Source organism: Megalobrama amblycephala, linkage group LG23 (assembly GCF_018812025.1).
Source record: "Megalobrama amblycephala isolate DHTTF-2021 linkage group LG23, ASM1881202v1, whole genome shotgun sequence".
NCBI lineage: Eukaryota > Metazoa > Chordata > Actinopteri > Cypriniformes > Xenocyprididae > Megalobrama > Megalobrama amblycephala.
This window is the reverse complement of record NC_063066.1, coordinates 14,263,834-14,281,501: the sequence shown is the minus strand read 5'-3', so window position 1 is coordinate 14,281,501 and position 17,668 is coordinate 14,263,834. Positions and strand designations below refer to the sequence as shown.

Below are 17,668 nucleotides of genomic sequence, written 5' to 3'. Positions count from 1 at the left end.
TAAACTAAGAATGTAAAACTTATGTATCTTGCAGCACAGGGTGAAGTCAATATGTACATTAATGACAATTTGAGAGAAATATAATATAAATTTAATGTAAAACAATGTACATGGCACTCTGTGGCGCAGCAGGATTTTGAACAACTTCCTGAGCAGTAGCTGGGCGCCTCGGACAGGCGCCGAATGTCACCGCCGGTGTGCGTACACTCATTGAAAACAATGCGTTCGAATTTTAAAGACGTGGCACGGCGCTGTGCTTCACATCCGGTGTGCGACCCCCTTTAAAGTGACAGCAGTCTAATATACCTGCTGCTCTGTGTCATTGATGTGAATCAAACAAAAGAGAAAATAAAAAAAATAAAAAAACTTTTTTAGCTTTAATAAGAAAAGCTTTAATTCATACAGTGAAGACTATGCAATATTTGATTTTTACATTTGATTATTACATTTCTGTACTAATTCTAACTACATTTTTAATAAACATATTGTACCTGAAAAAACTTACAGGATTAGTTCACTTTCAAATGAAAACTACCCCAAGCTTTATTCACCATCAAGCCATTCTAGGTGTATATGAACACAATAAGAGATAAATTAATAAATATCCTGACACATCCAAGCTTTACAATGGCAGTGAGCGGGATCAATGAGTATGAGATTAATAAAATTCCATCCATCATAAACGTATTCCACAGGGCTGCGGGGGGTTGATAATGGCCTTCTGAACCGAAGCAATGTTTGTGTAAAAAAAATATATCCATATTTAACAAGTTATGAAGTAAAACATCTAGCTTCCGCCAGACCGCCTTCTGTATTCAGCCTATGGAGAAAAAAAAAAAAAAAAAAACGGAACTGGCATCGCGTCAGTTAAGCTTTTTTCCGTAAGTTGAATAGGGAAGGTGTAGGACGTAGCATAAGATCTTTGAACTGCGAGAGTTTTACACTTTCTTTGTAAGTTGAATGCGGAAGGCGGTCTGGCGGAAGCTAGATATTTTAATTCATAACTTATTAAATATTGCTTTTTTTTTTTTTTTTTTTTTTTTTTACACAAACGCATTGCTTTACTTCAGAAGGCCTTTACTACCCAACCAACCGGAGCCATGTGGTGCACACGTTTATGATGGATGGATGTGGATGGAGGCACTTTCTTACTCGTTGATCCCTCTCACTGCCATTATAAAGCTTGGATACATCAGGATATGTATTAATATATCTCTGATTATGTTTATCAGACTGAAGAAAGTCATATACACCTAGGATGGCTTGAGGGTGAGTAAAACTTGGGGTAATTTTCATGTGAAAGTGAACTAATCCTTTAATTTAATTCATATTTTTGTTATATTGTATTTGTCCTATTGTTTGTAATTTGCTTCTCTCTCTTTTTTTTTTTTTTTTTTCTTTTTTCTCCATAATTTCATAATAATACTGAGATAAAATAACAAAAAATAACTATACTGTGATATATCTACATCATTATCGTCAAATAAAATTTCTCATATCATGAAATAAGAATTTGGTCTTTCACACACCCCTACTACACAATGTCATATGAACAACTAGTCTCACCAACATAAACACACAGCACTGATTCTTAGTTGATTTTTAGCCTTACATAATAATAATAATAATAATAATAATAAGCTATTTTAACAATTGATATTTTACATTTTGTCTCATAAAAAATTAGTCTGGAGCCCTGAAATGTGTAAAAGTCTCCTGGAGCTATTCTACTGACTTCAGGAACAATCTCAGTACTTACCACAATTCCAAACTGTTCTGATTCACAAAGCTCCTCATATTCGTTCTTCAGCTCGGCCAGATTGCTCAGCTCCTTCTGCTCAGGAAGGTTTTTGATCAGGTTCTGCAAAGAAAATGTACAAACACACCCATGAGTGCCACAGGAGAAAACACCTGCTGCCAGCTCATTTGGTGAACTACTCGCAGGGATGTGAGTGATGGTAGACGGTGGAGTATGGTTTAAATGAGGCCACAGCTTTATATGCTATTTTGCCTTATGCTGGTGGTCTGAAATACACTTGCGATTCACACAGAGACTCCCTAATGTTCACATCTTTCCCTATTATTGCACACTGCCAATCTCAGACTGCAGAGAGAGCAAATAAAGCTGAAAAGCCTGATTGGGCTTTAAAAATCTATAGAAGCTCAATTCAAGGGGAAATATTCATGTTGATCTTGACTCTATTTTTGTTTTCGTCAGCTTTTTAACATGTTGGTAGATAGAGCCAGCACTCTCCAAAGAAAATCCGTCCCACATTACTTTTGAAGCTCAGCCGAGGTCAAAGTTTTACAGTGCTGAGCAAATGACATTCAAGGTGACTGAGAAATAAGTGGATAAATACCACCCCCACATCATTTAATATGTCACTGAAATGTCCCTGATGTTTATGGCTTTCTTTTCTTTTCGACAATTGGAGATGGAGGGCATATTTGAGGCAAGTTTGACACACGCACACACACGCACACACACACAAAATGCCACTTAACAGATGTCAGGAACTCTATTGCCTTCCTTTTCCCAAAAAATAGTTTCATACTGCTTGTCCAACTTTGCAATTACCTATAAGAATAGAAGCAAGCTGTAGGTGATGTGGGCTAGTGAGAGAACCTTCATTTTCTCTAAATGCTAATTGTGCTCATAAAGGTCAGCTGAGTTAAAAAAAAAAAAAAAAAAAAAAAAAAAAAAAGAGATGCCCTTTCTACTTTGGTTGACCTAAGCACACATAGCCAGTCCTGCTGGGTTACCAACATATTACAAGCTCCAGCTGATGGGAGGGCTGGCATGTGCATCATATCTTTAATATACTGAAAGTACACAACTGAAAAATTAACAATAACTGCCTTTCTTGCCCTCCCTGTTGGAAGCATGTCCTAAACCCAGTTAAATGCTTTTATGTGGTCTCTCTCTGAAATTACTTCAAATGTCCTGCTGACAATAATAAGTCTGACGCAACACAAAGCCAATGCACTGACACCTGGATCTTAAACAAAATGGAGTATTTCTAGTGCTGAAAGATTTTGATGAAATTTACTCAAATAAATAATGGATAATAATCTCTCACGTACAAAGGAATGTTCAGAAAGTGAGTAAGAGGAAGAAAAATGTGATATTACTATAAACTAGGCCTTTAAATTCCAATGAGTGTGGTTCTATTCTCAATAGTAAACACAGCATTGTCGAGATTTTTTTTTTCCTCCCCTCCGCAAGACGTGCTTGCTTTTGATGAGATAATCATTAGCTTTGTTCTTTCTGGAATAGATGAATATATGCATAAGCAAAAAAAATAAATAAAAAAATAAAAAAATAAATAAGGATGCCTAACACATTCACTTTCCCTGGTTCAAAGCAAACCTAGACTAAAATAAAAATGTGTCAGAAGCCTATAATTGTCTGGACAATGAGATAAAACTGACGGTTGACTCCATCATCTCAGATGTTAAATTAAATAAATGTGCTGAGAGGCTTTGAGATATTTCAGAAAAAGCCTGCAATCGAGCAGCAAAGATCAGCCACGTTAGGGGGAGGGATTACGGTAATATGGCCTTTCTCTTGTCTGAAAGAGTCTGAGGAACATTAGCCCGGCGGTTCGGCTGAGGAACAAAGCTCCCCTAAACAATGTATCATTGATTTTGAATGAAGCGCAACAACACAGCAGCACACCATTCAGCCACAGCAATCATCATTGCTAATGTGCCGCCAAATCTCATTATTGGAGTTGTATTTCAGCATCGCCACTCGCAGAGACGAGACAAGCGATTAGGGTTCGCCGTTGCCTCCTTTCCAAAGGCATCTATAGGACGACCCGCCAAATAAAGCAGAGACAGAGGGAAGATGTAACAAATGGGGCTAAAGAGAGAGGAGAGAGAACACTGTTAATTGCTAATATGCTCTTCTATGGTTTACATAATTATCGGAGACTCGCATATTGAGCAAATGACACGCAAGCAGAGCCATATGGGAGGGTTGGTAAGAGGCGGTTGAACCCTGAATGAATCAGTCTACTCTCTCCAGGCCTCCAGACTCAATCTGCATCTGGGAGGGGGGTTAGCAGAGCATGGGCCCTAGCAGACAAGACATGCTATGCTAATAATCCAGCCATTTGGACTCTCTCCGCAGGACCAGATACAAGCATGCTGTCACGCTTTATTCTTCAAGACACTGCTCATCTCAATGTCGTTAAGACTTCATGACCTTATTTACTTCCGTAATGCACGGTCCTGATCTTAGTTTAGAGTTTCATCGGCGCAGGTTATTCCTGTTTTTTTTCTTTTTAAAGGTTGACTTTGTAATCTTTAATCTAAACGCACACTTTTCTTCGTCTAAAAGAACTTTCCTTTTGTCCAATATTCTTTTCACATAGGATAATGTCAACCAAAAGCTAAACAGTTTTATTTAGCTATTATTTTAAATTAAATACATTATTTAAATGTGCTTTTTATTAAAATTATGTAATTATTTTTAATTCACATTTAGTATTCCTTCATTCTATATCGACAGAATGATAGAACTATCAACAGAGATAGATAGATAGATAGATAGATAGATAGATAGATAGATAGATAGATAGATAGATAGATAGATAGATAGATAGATAGATAGATAGATAGATAGAATGTGCACTGACTGTAATTATAATGTTGAGTGAAGCAACAGAATTAAGGTGCCATTACTTATGCTTTGGTACATTTCCATGTAACTGTTAAAACAAGGAGAATCTGCAAGTGTAATGACTGCCAAGTTCTTAAATGATGCAGGAATTAATCCAGTGTTGGAAGAGGATACAGAAAAGGAAATAAGACAGAGAGAAGGCTCAGAATCAGAAAACATTTTGACTGAATGACAATATCTGTGAGGCTTCCAGCAGTATACTTTGATCTCTGATGTTCCAATCACACACACAGCCTATGCCAAGTTAACAATTGTAAGTCTTGAGTCAGAACAGAGACTTTGGATATGTTCAGATTAGCATACTACCATACTACTATTACTGCCATACCAAACATTTTACTAAATCTACAGTATACAGTACACTGTAAAAAAAAAAAAAAAAAAATTGAATAATCGGTCTAGTAATGTTTATTAAAAAAAAACTAAGGTGATAATTAAAAATAGTGTGTATATTTTATTGATAAATTGTGGTTCAGTGTTGTTTAGAAAATATTGAGAACATTTGACTAATAAAATCAAGAGATACATTTTCCTATTTTTTTTAAGGAAACGTAAACAGTTTTGAGGCTTGAATTGAGGAACCTATTAAGCTAATAAAATTAAGGAAAGAAGGATACCTATTTAATTTAAGAGAATTAGCTCAATTATTCGGTTTTATTTAGACACCATTGTTAGTTCCCAGCATGCTGTGCATATGGCTGGAAATGGATAGTAAATATTGAAATTAAGTGTTATTTTTGAGTGTTTTTGAGTGAAGGGAAATATCTGTTGATGTTTAATGTTCAGTTATGTTTGACATTTGAAAGAGTTTCTGTTATGTTTTAGTTTTGATCGTTACCATGGTGCAGAGGAGTAGAGCTTATGGTTAGGTTGTGAATAACTGCATATACTAATACTTTGAAACATGTTGCTTTGTTCAATTAACAATAACTTTGTTATTGCCAGCGCAGTAACAAGTTTGTTCTTACTTGTGCTGTGCTAGCAGAATACAGACTTTTAATTGTACATCATAACTCAAAGTCAAATATAAACAGGCCATTTCCATTCATTCTAAATCACACACTTTTGAGAGTCAATTTAAAATGAAAAAGCACATTTTACTAAAAATATTAAAGTCCCTGTAAAGTCATTTTAAAGTATGTGTTTTGAGTTTGTCACACCACAGAAAAATGTGTTATTAACCACCCAGCCAAATTTGAATGATTAAAAAAATCTGCAAGTAAATAAAATAAGTTATCAAAATCTCGAAAAAATAGGCAGCGCTCTCTGCTCTCAAACGCTGGGGGCGGGGGCTTGTCCGCCGTCGGCGCTGAAACCACACCCACTCGCGAGAGCTGCCGTCTTGAGTCAAACATACTGATGCATATAAACAAAAGAATCACGTTAGAGGGTTGCACATTTTAGTAGAGTTACTGTGGACTACACTCATTGGTGGGCACGAACAGCCGAACTGTTGTCGAGTCGACAAATGACGGTGCCGCGAGACGGGAGGATGAAGGCCGGGATGGGAGAGACTCTGTCCGGCCCCATATATCATCGGTTATCGTCGGGACGGTAAGAAGGCCGAGGCGGGAGGGGGGCCGAGGTCTGTTCAGTCACATTCACCAAAAACAGCAGATTATCTGTGAATCCCAGCTGTCTGATGAAAGTATTTAAATAAGGAGACCGAGCATATTGTATATTTTAACAACCATGTAATATGCATTTGCGTGACGAAGGCATTACTAGCTAAATGTGCAAAGGGCTGTATGACTGTAATGACACTCGAGAATGAGCGAGTGAACCGCTGTAGAGTTAGAGGCGGCGCCACACTCGGTGCGTCATCGACAGTTATATAGTGTTAGGGGAGGGGCTATTCTCGGGGGACGATGTGCGTCATTAGACCCCCGTTTTAGCTCCGCCCAAAAAATCCTGAGCAGAGACTTGGTGAAAAACTGTTTAACGCTCTAACTTCACAATTAAGCATTACACAATTCACAGACTTTGTAATGTGTTTCAGCAATACATTTGTAACATTTATAAAGTGTTTAGAAAGAATTCTCAGAATTGACTTTACAGGGACTTTAAATTAATTGTGTCATAGACTAAATAATTTAGGAGATTTTATATGATTTATTCAAGTAGATTCCATTAAAGAAATCCAACCTTAAAAAACTACTCAAAAATATTATGTGTAATATTGTTACCATATTTTTTTTAAGTAAACAGCACACAACATTTTATAGTATAGTGTATAGTATGGTTTCAGTGTCTAGTAAGCGTATACTAAAATTAGAAGACATTTGCAGAAATCAGCAACATTCAACGGTGCACTGCATGAAACAATTTATCTCACAATGCTACCTTCCATTTCCAATGTGATAAATGAACACCTTTTTTGAAAAATGTTCCTGCCAAAAGTTAAGGCATGTTTTATACAAAACTGGATGAATAAACAAACAAACAAACAAACAAACAAACAGTGATTCATTAATATCAAACCTCAATAACAATAAGGCAATAATTATTGCGATGTTATGGCAAGCAAACAGACAAATAAATAAATAAATAAATAATATTTAAACAATATTACTGGAGGTATGAAAGACCTATGGAAAACCTTGGCATTTCATTTCACAATCTGCAAAATATTACAGTGTTGTTGGTGTGTTAGTTATTAATGAGTGTTAGTTTTATTAAACATTATCTTTAATTGAACATTAGATGGTGGCAAAAGTAGTTTTTGTAAAAAAAATAGGGCAAATGAGCATACACAATTAAATATTCATTATTAAATGATACAAATAAAAAGTCAGTCAAAATCAGAAATCAATATTGTGCTGATATATTGTGCATTTGCCATTTTTATTTTCCTGATAAAAAGATGTTACTCACATGCAACTCACCACAAGGTCATGTGACAAAACATGTTTAAAAAGGAATAATGCCTACTGTTCCACTTACTGTAAATAAACAAATAAATAAATTAAATAAACAAACAGAATAATTTTAATGTACATATTCCATTCTAAACACAGCCTCTAAGGTGTTTTTACACTCATCTGAATACCCATCAACACAGCGTTTGTTAACCCAACAAGCGAGACAGTGTGCGCAGAACAGGCTAAGGGAAAAAGAACAGTCATTACAACAAGCACACCATGCTTGGGTAGATGGAAATAAATTACTCCCACGGACGTCTCTCCCCGGCTCAGCAGAGCATATGCCCAACGGTAAAGTCAGAAACGAGGGAAGATCAACAAATCTCAAATTACCCTCCCAGGGACAGCACAATCAATAAAAATGTTCTCCCAGCAATAAACTCTTTATTAAACTGAAAGAATTCACAAAAGGAGGGGTGCACAGGGGGCTGTAACCTTGCCTGTATGTGATGCCAAACACAGAACTCCTCATCTGAACCAGTCAGGTCTGTTGTGGATAGGGCTGACAGATGTGATTGTCTGTTCGCCCTCCTTTTTTCCTTCTAATTGATCTGTTCTTCATTTTTAGGGACGCATCGCTGCATGCAGCTCAGTCTTTCTCTTGGCCAAGCGCACGTGAAACATTATACAGTCGCCTTCCTGCCGTGCCGTCTCAGCAGGTCTCGGCACAGCTTTCGGTAAATCGTTTCAGGGACCTCTGCTTAAATCAATACCGGAGAATTCTGAAACATACCCAGATGGACTCAAAACATTAATTCATGATGCCTATATTTGTTCGTTTCAGTAAATATTTTACTCGCGTGCACATAATGACTTTATTTTGACAAGAATACTTTGATCTCCGTAAAGAAAGCTTATGTATCATGAAACATAAATGACACAATATGATGCTCCTAAGAGCAATAAATGGCTCAGATTAGAGTAAATCTGTTCTTCCGTGTAATGTCGAGCGCATGATTCACCCCGGCGTCAGAGTTGCACATGTTGATGAGTTAGTCACCTTATCTCTCAGAAACCTAATACACATGCAGTCCTTATCAAACTTACAGGAAAGGAGGGGGGGAGAGTAATAAATAAGCAGGGTAATTATCATGACACCGTCAATGCAAACAGCTTCTATCCAATTAGGGTGCAATACAGCATTGGTCTACGAAATTAGGTCATAATTTTATCACAGCTGTGTCTCACGATTTAATAACACAGCACTCCAATTGCCAGTGTAATCACACACTTCCCTGGAACTTGCACCCAAAACGCAGCTGACTATTTTAAGGACATGCATATATATTGGAGACAGTAAAGGCAATGATTTTAATAAAACAGGCATTTTAAGGAATAACAACAATGGCTGTTTGAGGTGAGGTGTGAAGACCTAAATAGTGGCAGTCTTACAGACAGACAGATGCAGCACAGACAGTCACTCAGGAGGCTAATTTTCCTCAATGGGCACAACATGCGACACATTAGAGGGTTGTGCAGTTGGCATTAAGCTAATCTAGAGAGTCGCACTCTGACAGATTCGAAAAGGATCTCTACTCCACTAAATCAACACCTCAGACTGTCACAGTCTCTAACCACAGTTGGCGACTGACAGGCGACAAACCTGGGATGACAGATTCCAAAATCGCATTAAACTAAATGAGAAAAAAAAAAAAAAAAAAAAAAAAAAAAAAGGATTATATTTGGGTTGGTGAGCAATAGAGCTGGCAAAGCTGACAGACCTACCATGACATTAATTTTGTCTTTGACTCTTTTTTTCCAGAATATGAAGAGCATGAACACCTGAGCAGTCAGCTACATTTTGTGTGTGTGTATCTCATTTTTTTTTTTTTTTTTTTTTTTTTAATTAGAATGATTTCCAAAGGATCATGTGATGCTGACGACTTTGCCATTACAGGAATAAATTACACCGTAAATTTTATTAAAACAGAAAATAAATATTTTAAATTGTAATCACTTCACTTGATCAGCATTACACAATGATGCTGTGCTATGGAATTTGCATTTCATGCAGAGGAGCCTAGCAGCTCTGAGCCAAAACCAAGCTTCAATTAAACACAAGGGGGTGAACAGTCTTTACTGCTTAGACGTTAATCTGGAAGCCTGGCACACCTCTGTACTTCTCGTCCTGTCCTGAATGTACTTTTCTCAATATGCAAACGACAAGTAACAATACACAGGCTGCTCCAGTCACCTGTTGTTAGTCTCGAGAACAAAAGCTGGCACAGTCGCCATGCCCCGCAACCAACCATTGAGCCAGGTAATGAGGGCTCATGAATATGTATGAAGGCAATGCCGGAATAGCAGACGATCCGGGTGATTGACAAACAAGATAAACAATAATAACAAGCAAGGGCAAACACGAAACTAACAGGCACGGCCATCCACAAGCATGCTGAGAAGGCCATAGCTGAACTGAGGTGAAGGCGCAGCGGGAGAGCTGACAATGCATACGCCAGGATGGACAACTGGCTTCTCAGAAAAAGCTATGAAGATTTCAGTCAAGGACACTACCTTACATCACCCTAATAAGCTATTAATGCGATGCCAGATTCCTAAGAACTCAAGAATGCAGTACTGTCATCTCTAACGCTGTGGTGCCGTATCACGCTGGACAGAGAGTGTGGTTATTTGTCATCGTTACACATTATTCATTGAGCTGCATACTTTATTAGCTGCCATTATGATGCTTTGAGTGTAACAAAAAGAGACCTCAAGGACAGACTATTTAATAATCAGGTTCTGATTTTTTTTTTCTTTGTGTAAAGGTACATTTAGTAAATGTCTGTGCATCATTTTATCAAACACATTTTTCAAACATTTTCACCAGAAGGAAAATTGGGGGGTGGGGGGGGTATGGGAATGACTGTAACTAAAAAATCACTTAACATAAAAAGTGTCATCTTTAAGCATTCTTAAGTCTTTAATGATATGAGATTAACATCACAAATCATAAGATAGCACTAATATTTTGTCATGATTTACTATTTATTAATATTACTACTGAATGCAAACAAGGCTTAAAAAAAGGCCTTAAGTTATGCAGTCCAGCGTAGGCGTATGAATGAAAAATCTGCAGTCTGAAAAGTATTCTGACCAAAGGGACTCATAAAGAATACCTCACAAGGAAGGAGTGAAACAGGATCGAGCATTGCACATTTCCATCTTATCAACTCAGGGATCAAAAATACATGAGGTGCTAAAATGAGAAAAATGGGAAGAATGAAGTTTCTTTGAATACTGAATTGCAAAAAGGTACATGTTACATTAGTACATTTCCTTTGCAGTAGTCTAGCGGTCAATGGGGATGAATCCTAAGGAATGATTGGCATAATTCATAACAACGATAAGGTACTGCAGGGGCATACTAATGTGGCAAGGAAATGCTCAAAATGGAGCAGTTTTCCATTCTTAATACATCTCAACTCTCTCAGGAAATAGCCTATGATATATAATTACAGAAACACAGGGTTGACACCGATCTGTGGTTAAGTCGATGCAATGACCCATCGTAAGTAATGATGTCACTGGTATCTGGGGAGAACTTGATTGTTAAATAGACAGCTGAGTCTGTGTGACGTGCTTCTGGAGTTCCCGTAAAATCCGTTTGACCTCATCCCACAAGTTAAAAAAAAAAAAATGTATCCCACCACATCACACAATGAAAAGTCATGCAGCATATGTATCTTCTATGCTTGAAAGCCCTATTTGTGAGAAGATGAGGACTTTCCACAGTGGCTAGCAGACACAGTCCTGGTCAAGTTGAGTACATGAAACAGGGGAGACTGACAAGCAGTGTTGAAAGTGAAATGAGAAAAAAAATCTTGTTTTCAGTCTGTGTTAATGATGTCTGTACTGTACATGACTAATCTTGTGTATGACCACATGGACTAACAGTACTCACTTGGGCCCTTTTTCTTTCTTTCTTTCTTGCTGTCACAGCATTTGAAAAATACATAAATAATATGTAATAACTGAAAGTCAATTCTGACTGATTTGCAGAAAGATTTTCACTTGATTCGTTTTTCTGTTAATCAATATAAAAAAAGGAACCATATTTATTCTCATATATAAACATTTTAGGGTGCGTTCACACTTGTAGTTTGGTTTGTTTGGTACCAAACCTAAAGGCATAGGGATACATTCACAACCTGACTGGTCGGATTTTATGACATAATGCATATTTTGAGACGGAACTTACTGAACATTCAAAACAATGCTGTGTGCTGAGGTATACATGCTTGTTGAGTGTTTACATGTCTTTGGTCCGTGTTGCGTTTATATATCAACCGCACCAGAGTTAGTTTGGTAGCGAACCGAGACCCACCTTTTCAGCGGTCTCAGTCCACTTGTTTGGTGCGTACCAGGGTTCGGATGGCAGCGTTCACACATGAACGTGTTCAAATGAAACGCACTAACAGAGCAATCGCACCAGGGTTCGTTTTCATCGAACCAAACATGACAAGTGTGAACACACCCTTAGAGTTTGGGGACTGAATGAATAAACAAATAATTGGCTACTGTCAAAAGTAAATCTGTCAATCAATAAATTAATGTTCTATATATTCTATATAATGTTCTCTATATATATAAAGATAGTGGACAATATAGAATACAGTAGAGAATATATGAATAGAAATATAAAATCCTTAATTGTTTATCTTTAAAGGCAGGGTAGGTAAAAAAAATGTATAAAAAACTTTTTTTCAAAATTTGTTTAAACTTTATTTATATATCAATACATAATTAAAATGTAAGTACTCTGAAAAAGAAAGTATAAAAATCGAGTGTCTGTAGACCTCTCATGACTGTTTTAAAGACAGCTCATTATTTCCATTCACTCCACCCCCTCCCTTCTGGGCTCCTTCCAAAGCCACGCCCCCAAAACGCATGAACGTGCGACTCCGACCACTGAGCTGGAAGACGCATTATTTACCTGAGACGAGCGGAGAGGAAGGAGCACAGTGCATGTAGTGACATCATGTCAGAATCACATGTAATAAAAATAACTTTATAATTATGAAGATAAACAAACAAGAAGTATTTTAGTACTCACTATCAAGCTAGCATATTGATATTGGTAAAGTTTAAAATATATATTTTTTGATTCGCTAGTTATCTATAAAGGCAAAGCTAAAAACAGGTTGCATGATACACGTTTTTCCATTACCATCATTTACACTGTGATGAAGATGAATTTCGTGTAAGATTCATAACATATACGTTGTTCTACAGATCAACAGAGGAACATACACTCAAATATCAACTCACAACTGCATTGCAGACACAAAATAATAACACACACATACAACAAAGTGTGTACGACACACACAGATACAAGATAAAGACATCAGTAAACATAGGTAGAGAATATAAAAACAAAACAAAGGCGAAAAAAACGTGCAGGTAAACTTACAGGTGAACATGGTAAAAGAGTTAGACAGAGGGTAAAATTATGCACAATTCAACACTATAGCTATCATTATTTATCGTCTCTACTACGGCTCGCTAAGTAATGTTATGTTAGCTATATTACGCAGCTACGTGTGCTAATGACACATGCTTCATGAAAAAATAAACAAAAAAATATGTATGATCAAAATACAAAAAGAAAGATTTACCTGTCCAGCAGAAATAAAGCCATCAAGGAGTCACTTTTCAGCCCCTTGAGTTCCCTCAGTTCTCGCCATCGCTGGAGAGCCACGCCGATATTAACTCGCGTTTTATTTCTTTGTTTATCCAAAGACTTTTTGTTCATTGCCTTTTCTTGTACTGTTACTGTCTTCCTTTTTTGCCTGGTTTGCCTTCACTAACTGCATAGGCCGGTACTGTGAATTTTGCTTGCTGTTTCTCTGCCATTGTTTTGGTATTCCTAGGATCCATGCCTCTTGAATTCCCCAAATCAAACGTGCGCGCGCAAGTGGGCAGGTCATGTGTGGCAAAAGGGTGGTTGCCATGGTTGCGAGAGAGTGACAGCCACCTAAGCCAATCCTATGTTTCGTCCCGGATGGAAATAATGAGCTGTGTTTAATACAGATTAAACGGTCTAGAGTCACTCGATTTTTATACTCTTTTTATATGTATATATATAGAAAGTTTAAACAAATTTGGAACAAAATTTCTTACCTACCCTGCCTTTAAGTTATGCATAGATTTCTATTACACATCAAGGTATGCAAAATCAAAGCTGCATGCATATGACTGTTAAATTGCTCCACTTCCAACATGCAGCAAGCACGAAGCGAGTTACATTTACACATATCTGTGAACCTAATGAGAGAAGAAACCTGGATAACAATTAACAGCACTTTATCGGGCCGTGACTTAAATGTTACAGTTAACAAATTGGCCAATAATAGAATTGCTGATATTTTTAGTTCAGTTTAAAGTAAAAAAAAAAAAAAAAGAAAAAAAAGATCACTCAAAACCACAAAATACGTATCAAAGCCCACAGTACTATTTCCTGTGAATAACTGGCCTTTCATTACACGCATTAACTGAGCTGAAGTTAGCCCTGCCGTAATGAAAGCATGTGAGGTTATAAGAGAGATGTGCAGTGGGTCATTTTCAAATGAAAGCTATTAGTGTTCATTACATAGCTCCCTGTTGATAGCACTATACAAAGAGTACAAAGGTTGAGTCCATCTTGAATATGATGTAGATAGAAAAGCTTATTAGAATTCCAAGATAAAGTTTTGCTCCAGGCCAGCACAGTGCCTAAGTACAACACTCGTGTGGAGTGTGAGCGAGTAAGAATAAGAAACATTCATCCATGAGAATAGCGATTGGGCAGTGAGACTTTTCTATAGAACTCTTCTCCCGAGAAAACTGTTGACAAAATCCTTGTTTATCCATCAGCATTCCCTTCCTTTATCAGGGCTAACCTGTTACTTTGTTTGTCATCATATTGCATTACATTGAAGTGTGGTCTGTCTGTCTATTGTCCTATTCTCAGCAAACTATAATGCCACTGGTGCATTATTTCAGAGAGGGCCAGAGCCTTTGAGAGCTTATTAATGATATCTGCATTGTTTTGGCTTTTGGCTTTACTGTGCTTTTGGCATCAGTGGTACAAGGGCATTGAACCAAAAAACACTATCCCTGCATTACAGTCTTCCCAGAGGGCTGCAGGAGGGTTCTTTGAAAGATTAAGGCACCACTGGAGAATGCAAACTTAAATGAGAAATCCCGTGTTTGTTTCTCTAATTATCGTCTGAACTGATTACAGAGATTTAGCTGTATCCAAAAACAAAAAACAAAAAAAAAAACCTTCAGACTTATCTTCACACATTTCATATGGGGTAAGGAGGGTGCAGCTGCTGAACTCTGATGTGCAGTAATATAAAAGCTTGATGCAGAGTAAAAGCCTGGCTTCTTGGGGCTGTAAAGCAGGCGTCCTAAAAACGAAAACGAGGGGTGAGAACACAATGCCAGCGTTTAGACCTTGGTCTCTTTTGCACGTGTCCAGTCTTCAGTCTCTTTCTCTTCTGTGTCACACCTCTACAATGGGGCAGAACGTCTTTATCAACATGTATGCCGTTTTCATGCGGACCTTTGACTGGACCAGTGACTATAATAAATGCTTTTTATCTGATTGTTTTGCAGGCTCTTTGTTGTCACTGGGATGACGATTCTTTGCTTGTGTGATGGGAAAATGTGGAATGACATCCACAATGCAAGAAGAACTTAAAAAAAAAAAATGGAAAAGAGGGACAGAGTCAAAAATAAAAATAAAAGAGAGTCTAAGCCTCATTCCTGTCAGAGAAAGAAAGAAAGAGAGCGAGAGAGAACGGCTGAGTGCGGCATTGCATTTTTCTCCAGACAATGGAAAGTAAGTGTCTGAGTGCTTGGCTGTGCAGGCAAGCGTTAGATGAGAGGCTTCACACGCCTACTGTATGGATGCTACACCCCGGCAAGCCTGCTGGGGTTTACAGATCTGTGCGTCGCTCGCATGATCAGATGGAGCTAGAGGAGTATTGTAAGTGTAGGATGGAGTACACTGAACCAATCAGCTCCATTGCATCTGTAGGTGACTGTTTAGCAACACTTGCTGCCCTCACCGAGACATCACTTACATTACACGCAAAATTGAATTTTCTTCTCTTATGGGCACCTACACTTACTGTAAGTTATACTGTGAATCCTTTGATTTTAATAGCGACTGTACACCGCAAGGATGTAGGGGTAAAATAAAAGGGTTTATGAAAGTGACATTTGTTATGTGACCACAGCCAAAGTGCCAAAATTCATATTGCCAACAATCCGAATTCAAATTATAGATCAAATTATAAATCCCTATCTGTTCTCTAGTGTGTACTGTATGTGCCTTTACAATTATATCCTCCACTTGTTATATATGTTACCTTTTGAACTTGAGTTCATTTCCAATAACTTTCTTATCAAATATTGAGACTATAGAACACAATCCATGTTTATTTAGAAGCAATATTGAACATGACTTTCGAGACCATTCTCATTTCTTCCACATACATTCTATCTAACAACCAATCTGAATCAAGAGTGTGACCATTGGGAAATTTACATTCATCTGGCCATCTTGACATTTCCTTGACGCAGTGTGAATGATGTCAAAGTAGAGCAGCAACCACTGTGAACTTACCCTAGGATAAAGAAAAATGAAAAAGAACAATACCCAGAACTCTATCTATCCATATTGCTTGAGTGGTTCAGAGGCACGTCTGTCTGCGGCTTCAAGCTTACCCACAAACCTCTGCCAACATCCCGTCGGCACGACTGAGTCATTACTGTCATGCCAGAGAGCCACTAAAAAGCCTATACCATTACTGTGTAAGGACATAAAACTGGACCTGTGCATTACCTTCCCCTCAAGGATGAGGATATCATGCCACGGCTATTTGAGTTTCAGGGATGACGATGGGGCGATGAAGGTTATAAATGTGAGGGGGTGGGTTTGGGCAAGTGAGAGAGAGAGAGGCATAGAGAGAACGAATGATGAAACTGAGAATAGAGACAAGGGAAGGAGGTGTGCAGACCTGACAGATGAATCTCCTCTATAAAGCGCAGCTGAATGTGGGAAAAGGTCATCACTTTAGCTCTTCTGCTTCTGTAAAGAGCGACAGGACTGTCACCTCAGTTCAGGCTTCCACACACCCAGCCCAAACCACCTGGCAATTAAAGGTCATCTCTGCTCCCAGTAACAGCCAAGAAGGGCCAATGTGGACCAGGACATCTAAATATTCTTTATCTCCTCCACCTTTCTCCAGCTTTCAAAGAAGAGCAAGGAGAAAAAAATGCAGAGAGAAAACAACAAAAATCCCTCATCTACAGTATATAGAACAAAAAAACCAACAGACCACACAGATGAATCCTGGCACTTATGCTGCTTTCATGTGCTCTTGGAATTATTGTGAATACGAGTTTCCTAGGTTCAAATTGCACATGAACGTCCTTCCATTTCGAAACTTGAATGCGATGAGCTCGTAATCACGTAATTCAGTGGGATTTATCAAATTTCCGATAGCACATGAAGGCAGCATTAGACATGGCCCAATAACCCGAGGAGCAACCAGCTATAATAAAAGTCACAAGTCCCTAAAGTGGTCTCTGAGCAGTGTTGGGTGTAACACGTTACTAAGTAAGTTCATTTTTAGGTAATCTAATTACTTTTACTTATAATGTACTTGCGTTGTATACTGTAAATTAGTTCTGTATAAATCAATATTGAATTTAAAACCTAAATTTGTCATCTAAAGGTAAAAGTGCTACGCTGCCTCTTTAAAATTGTTAGCTGTAGTGAGTTGCACGTGAGTTCGCAACTTCGCACCAGTTGACTGTGTAGTTGCTGTCTGAAGATGTCGGCAGAAGCGAGTGGCTGTTTTGCAGAATGGAAATATTCCAATAACTTCACTTTTTTGACACAGGTAGGCATTACGGTAAAATGTAAGCTATGTCTTAGGGAGAAAAAACTCTCTGAGAGCCGGTCTTCAGTCAGTGCGCTCTCAACCAAAGCGCGCACACATAGCCGCCTCTCGCGAGTGTCAGATTTTTGCGGTTTATTACACTTAAACGTTCAAATACT

At 37.9% G+C, this 17,668-nt stretch overlaps 1 protein-coding gene across 9 annotated transcripts in view; it reads right to left on the bottom strand.

Moving 5' to 3' along the window:
- diaph2 (diaphanous-related formin 2) overlaps positions 1 to 17,668 on the bottom strand; it is a 441,980-nt gene that overhangs the window by 175,693 nt on the left and 248,619 nt on the right. For all 9 annotated transcript variants that reach the window (XM_048176558.1, XM_048176565.1, XM_048176564.1 and 6 more), the window contains one exon: positions 1,760 to 1,861. In XM_048176558.1, the coding sequence (XP_048032515.1) occupies positions 1,760 to 1,861 (102 nt within the window). The remainder of the gene's footprint in view (positions 1 to 1,759; positions 1,862 to 17,668) is intronic.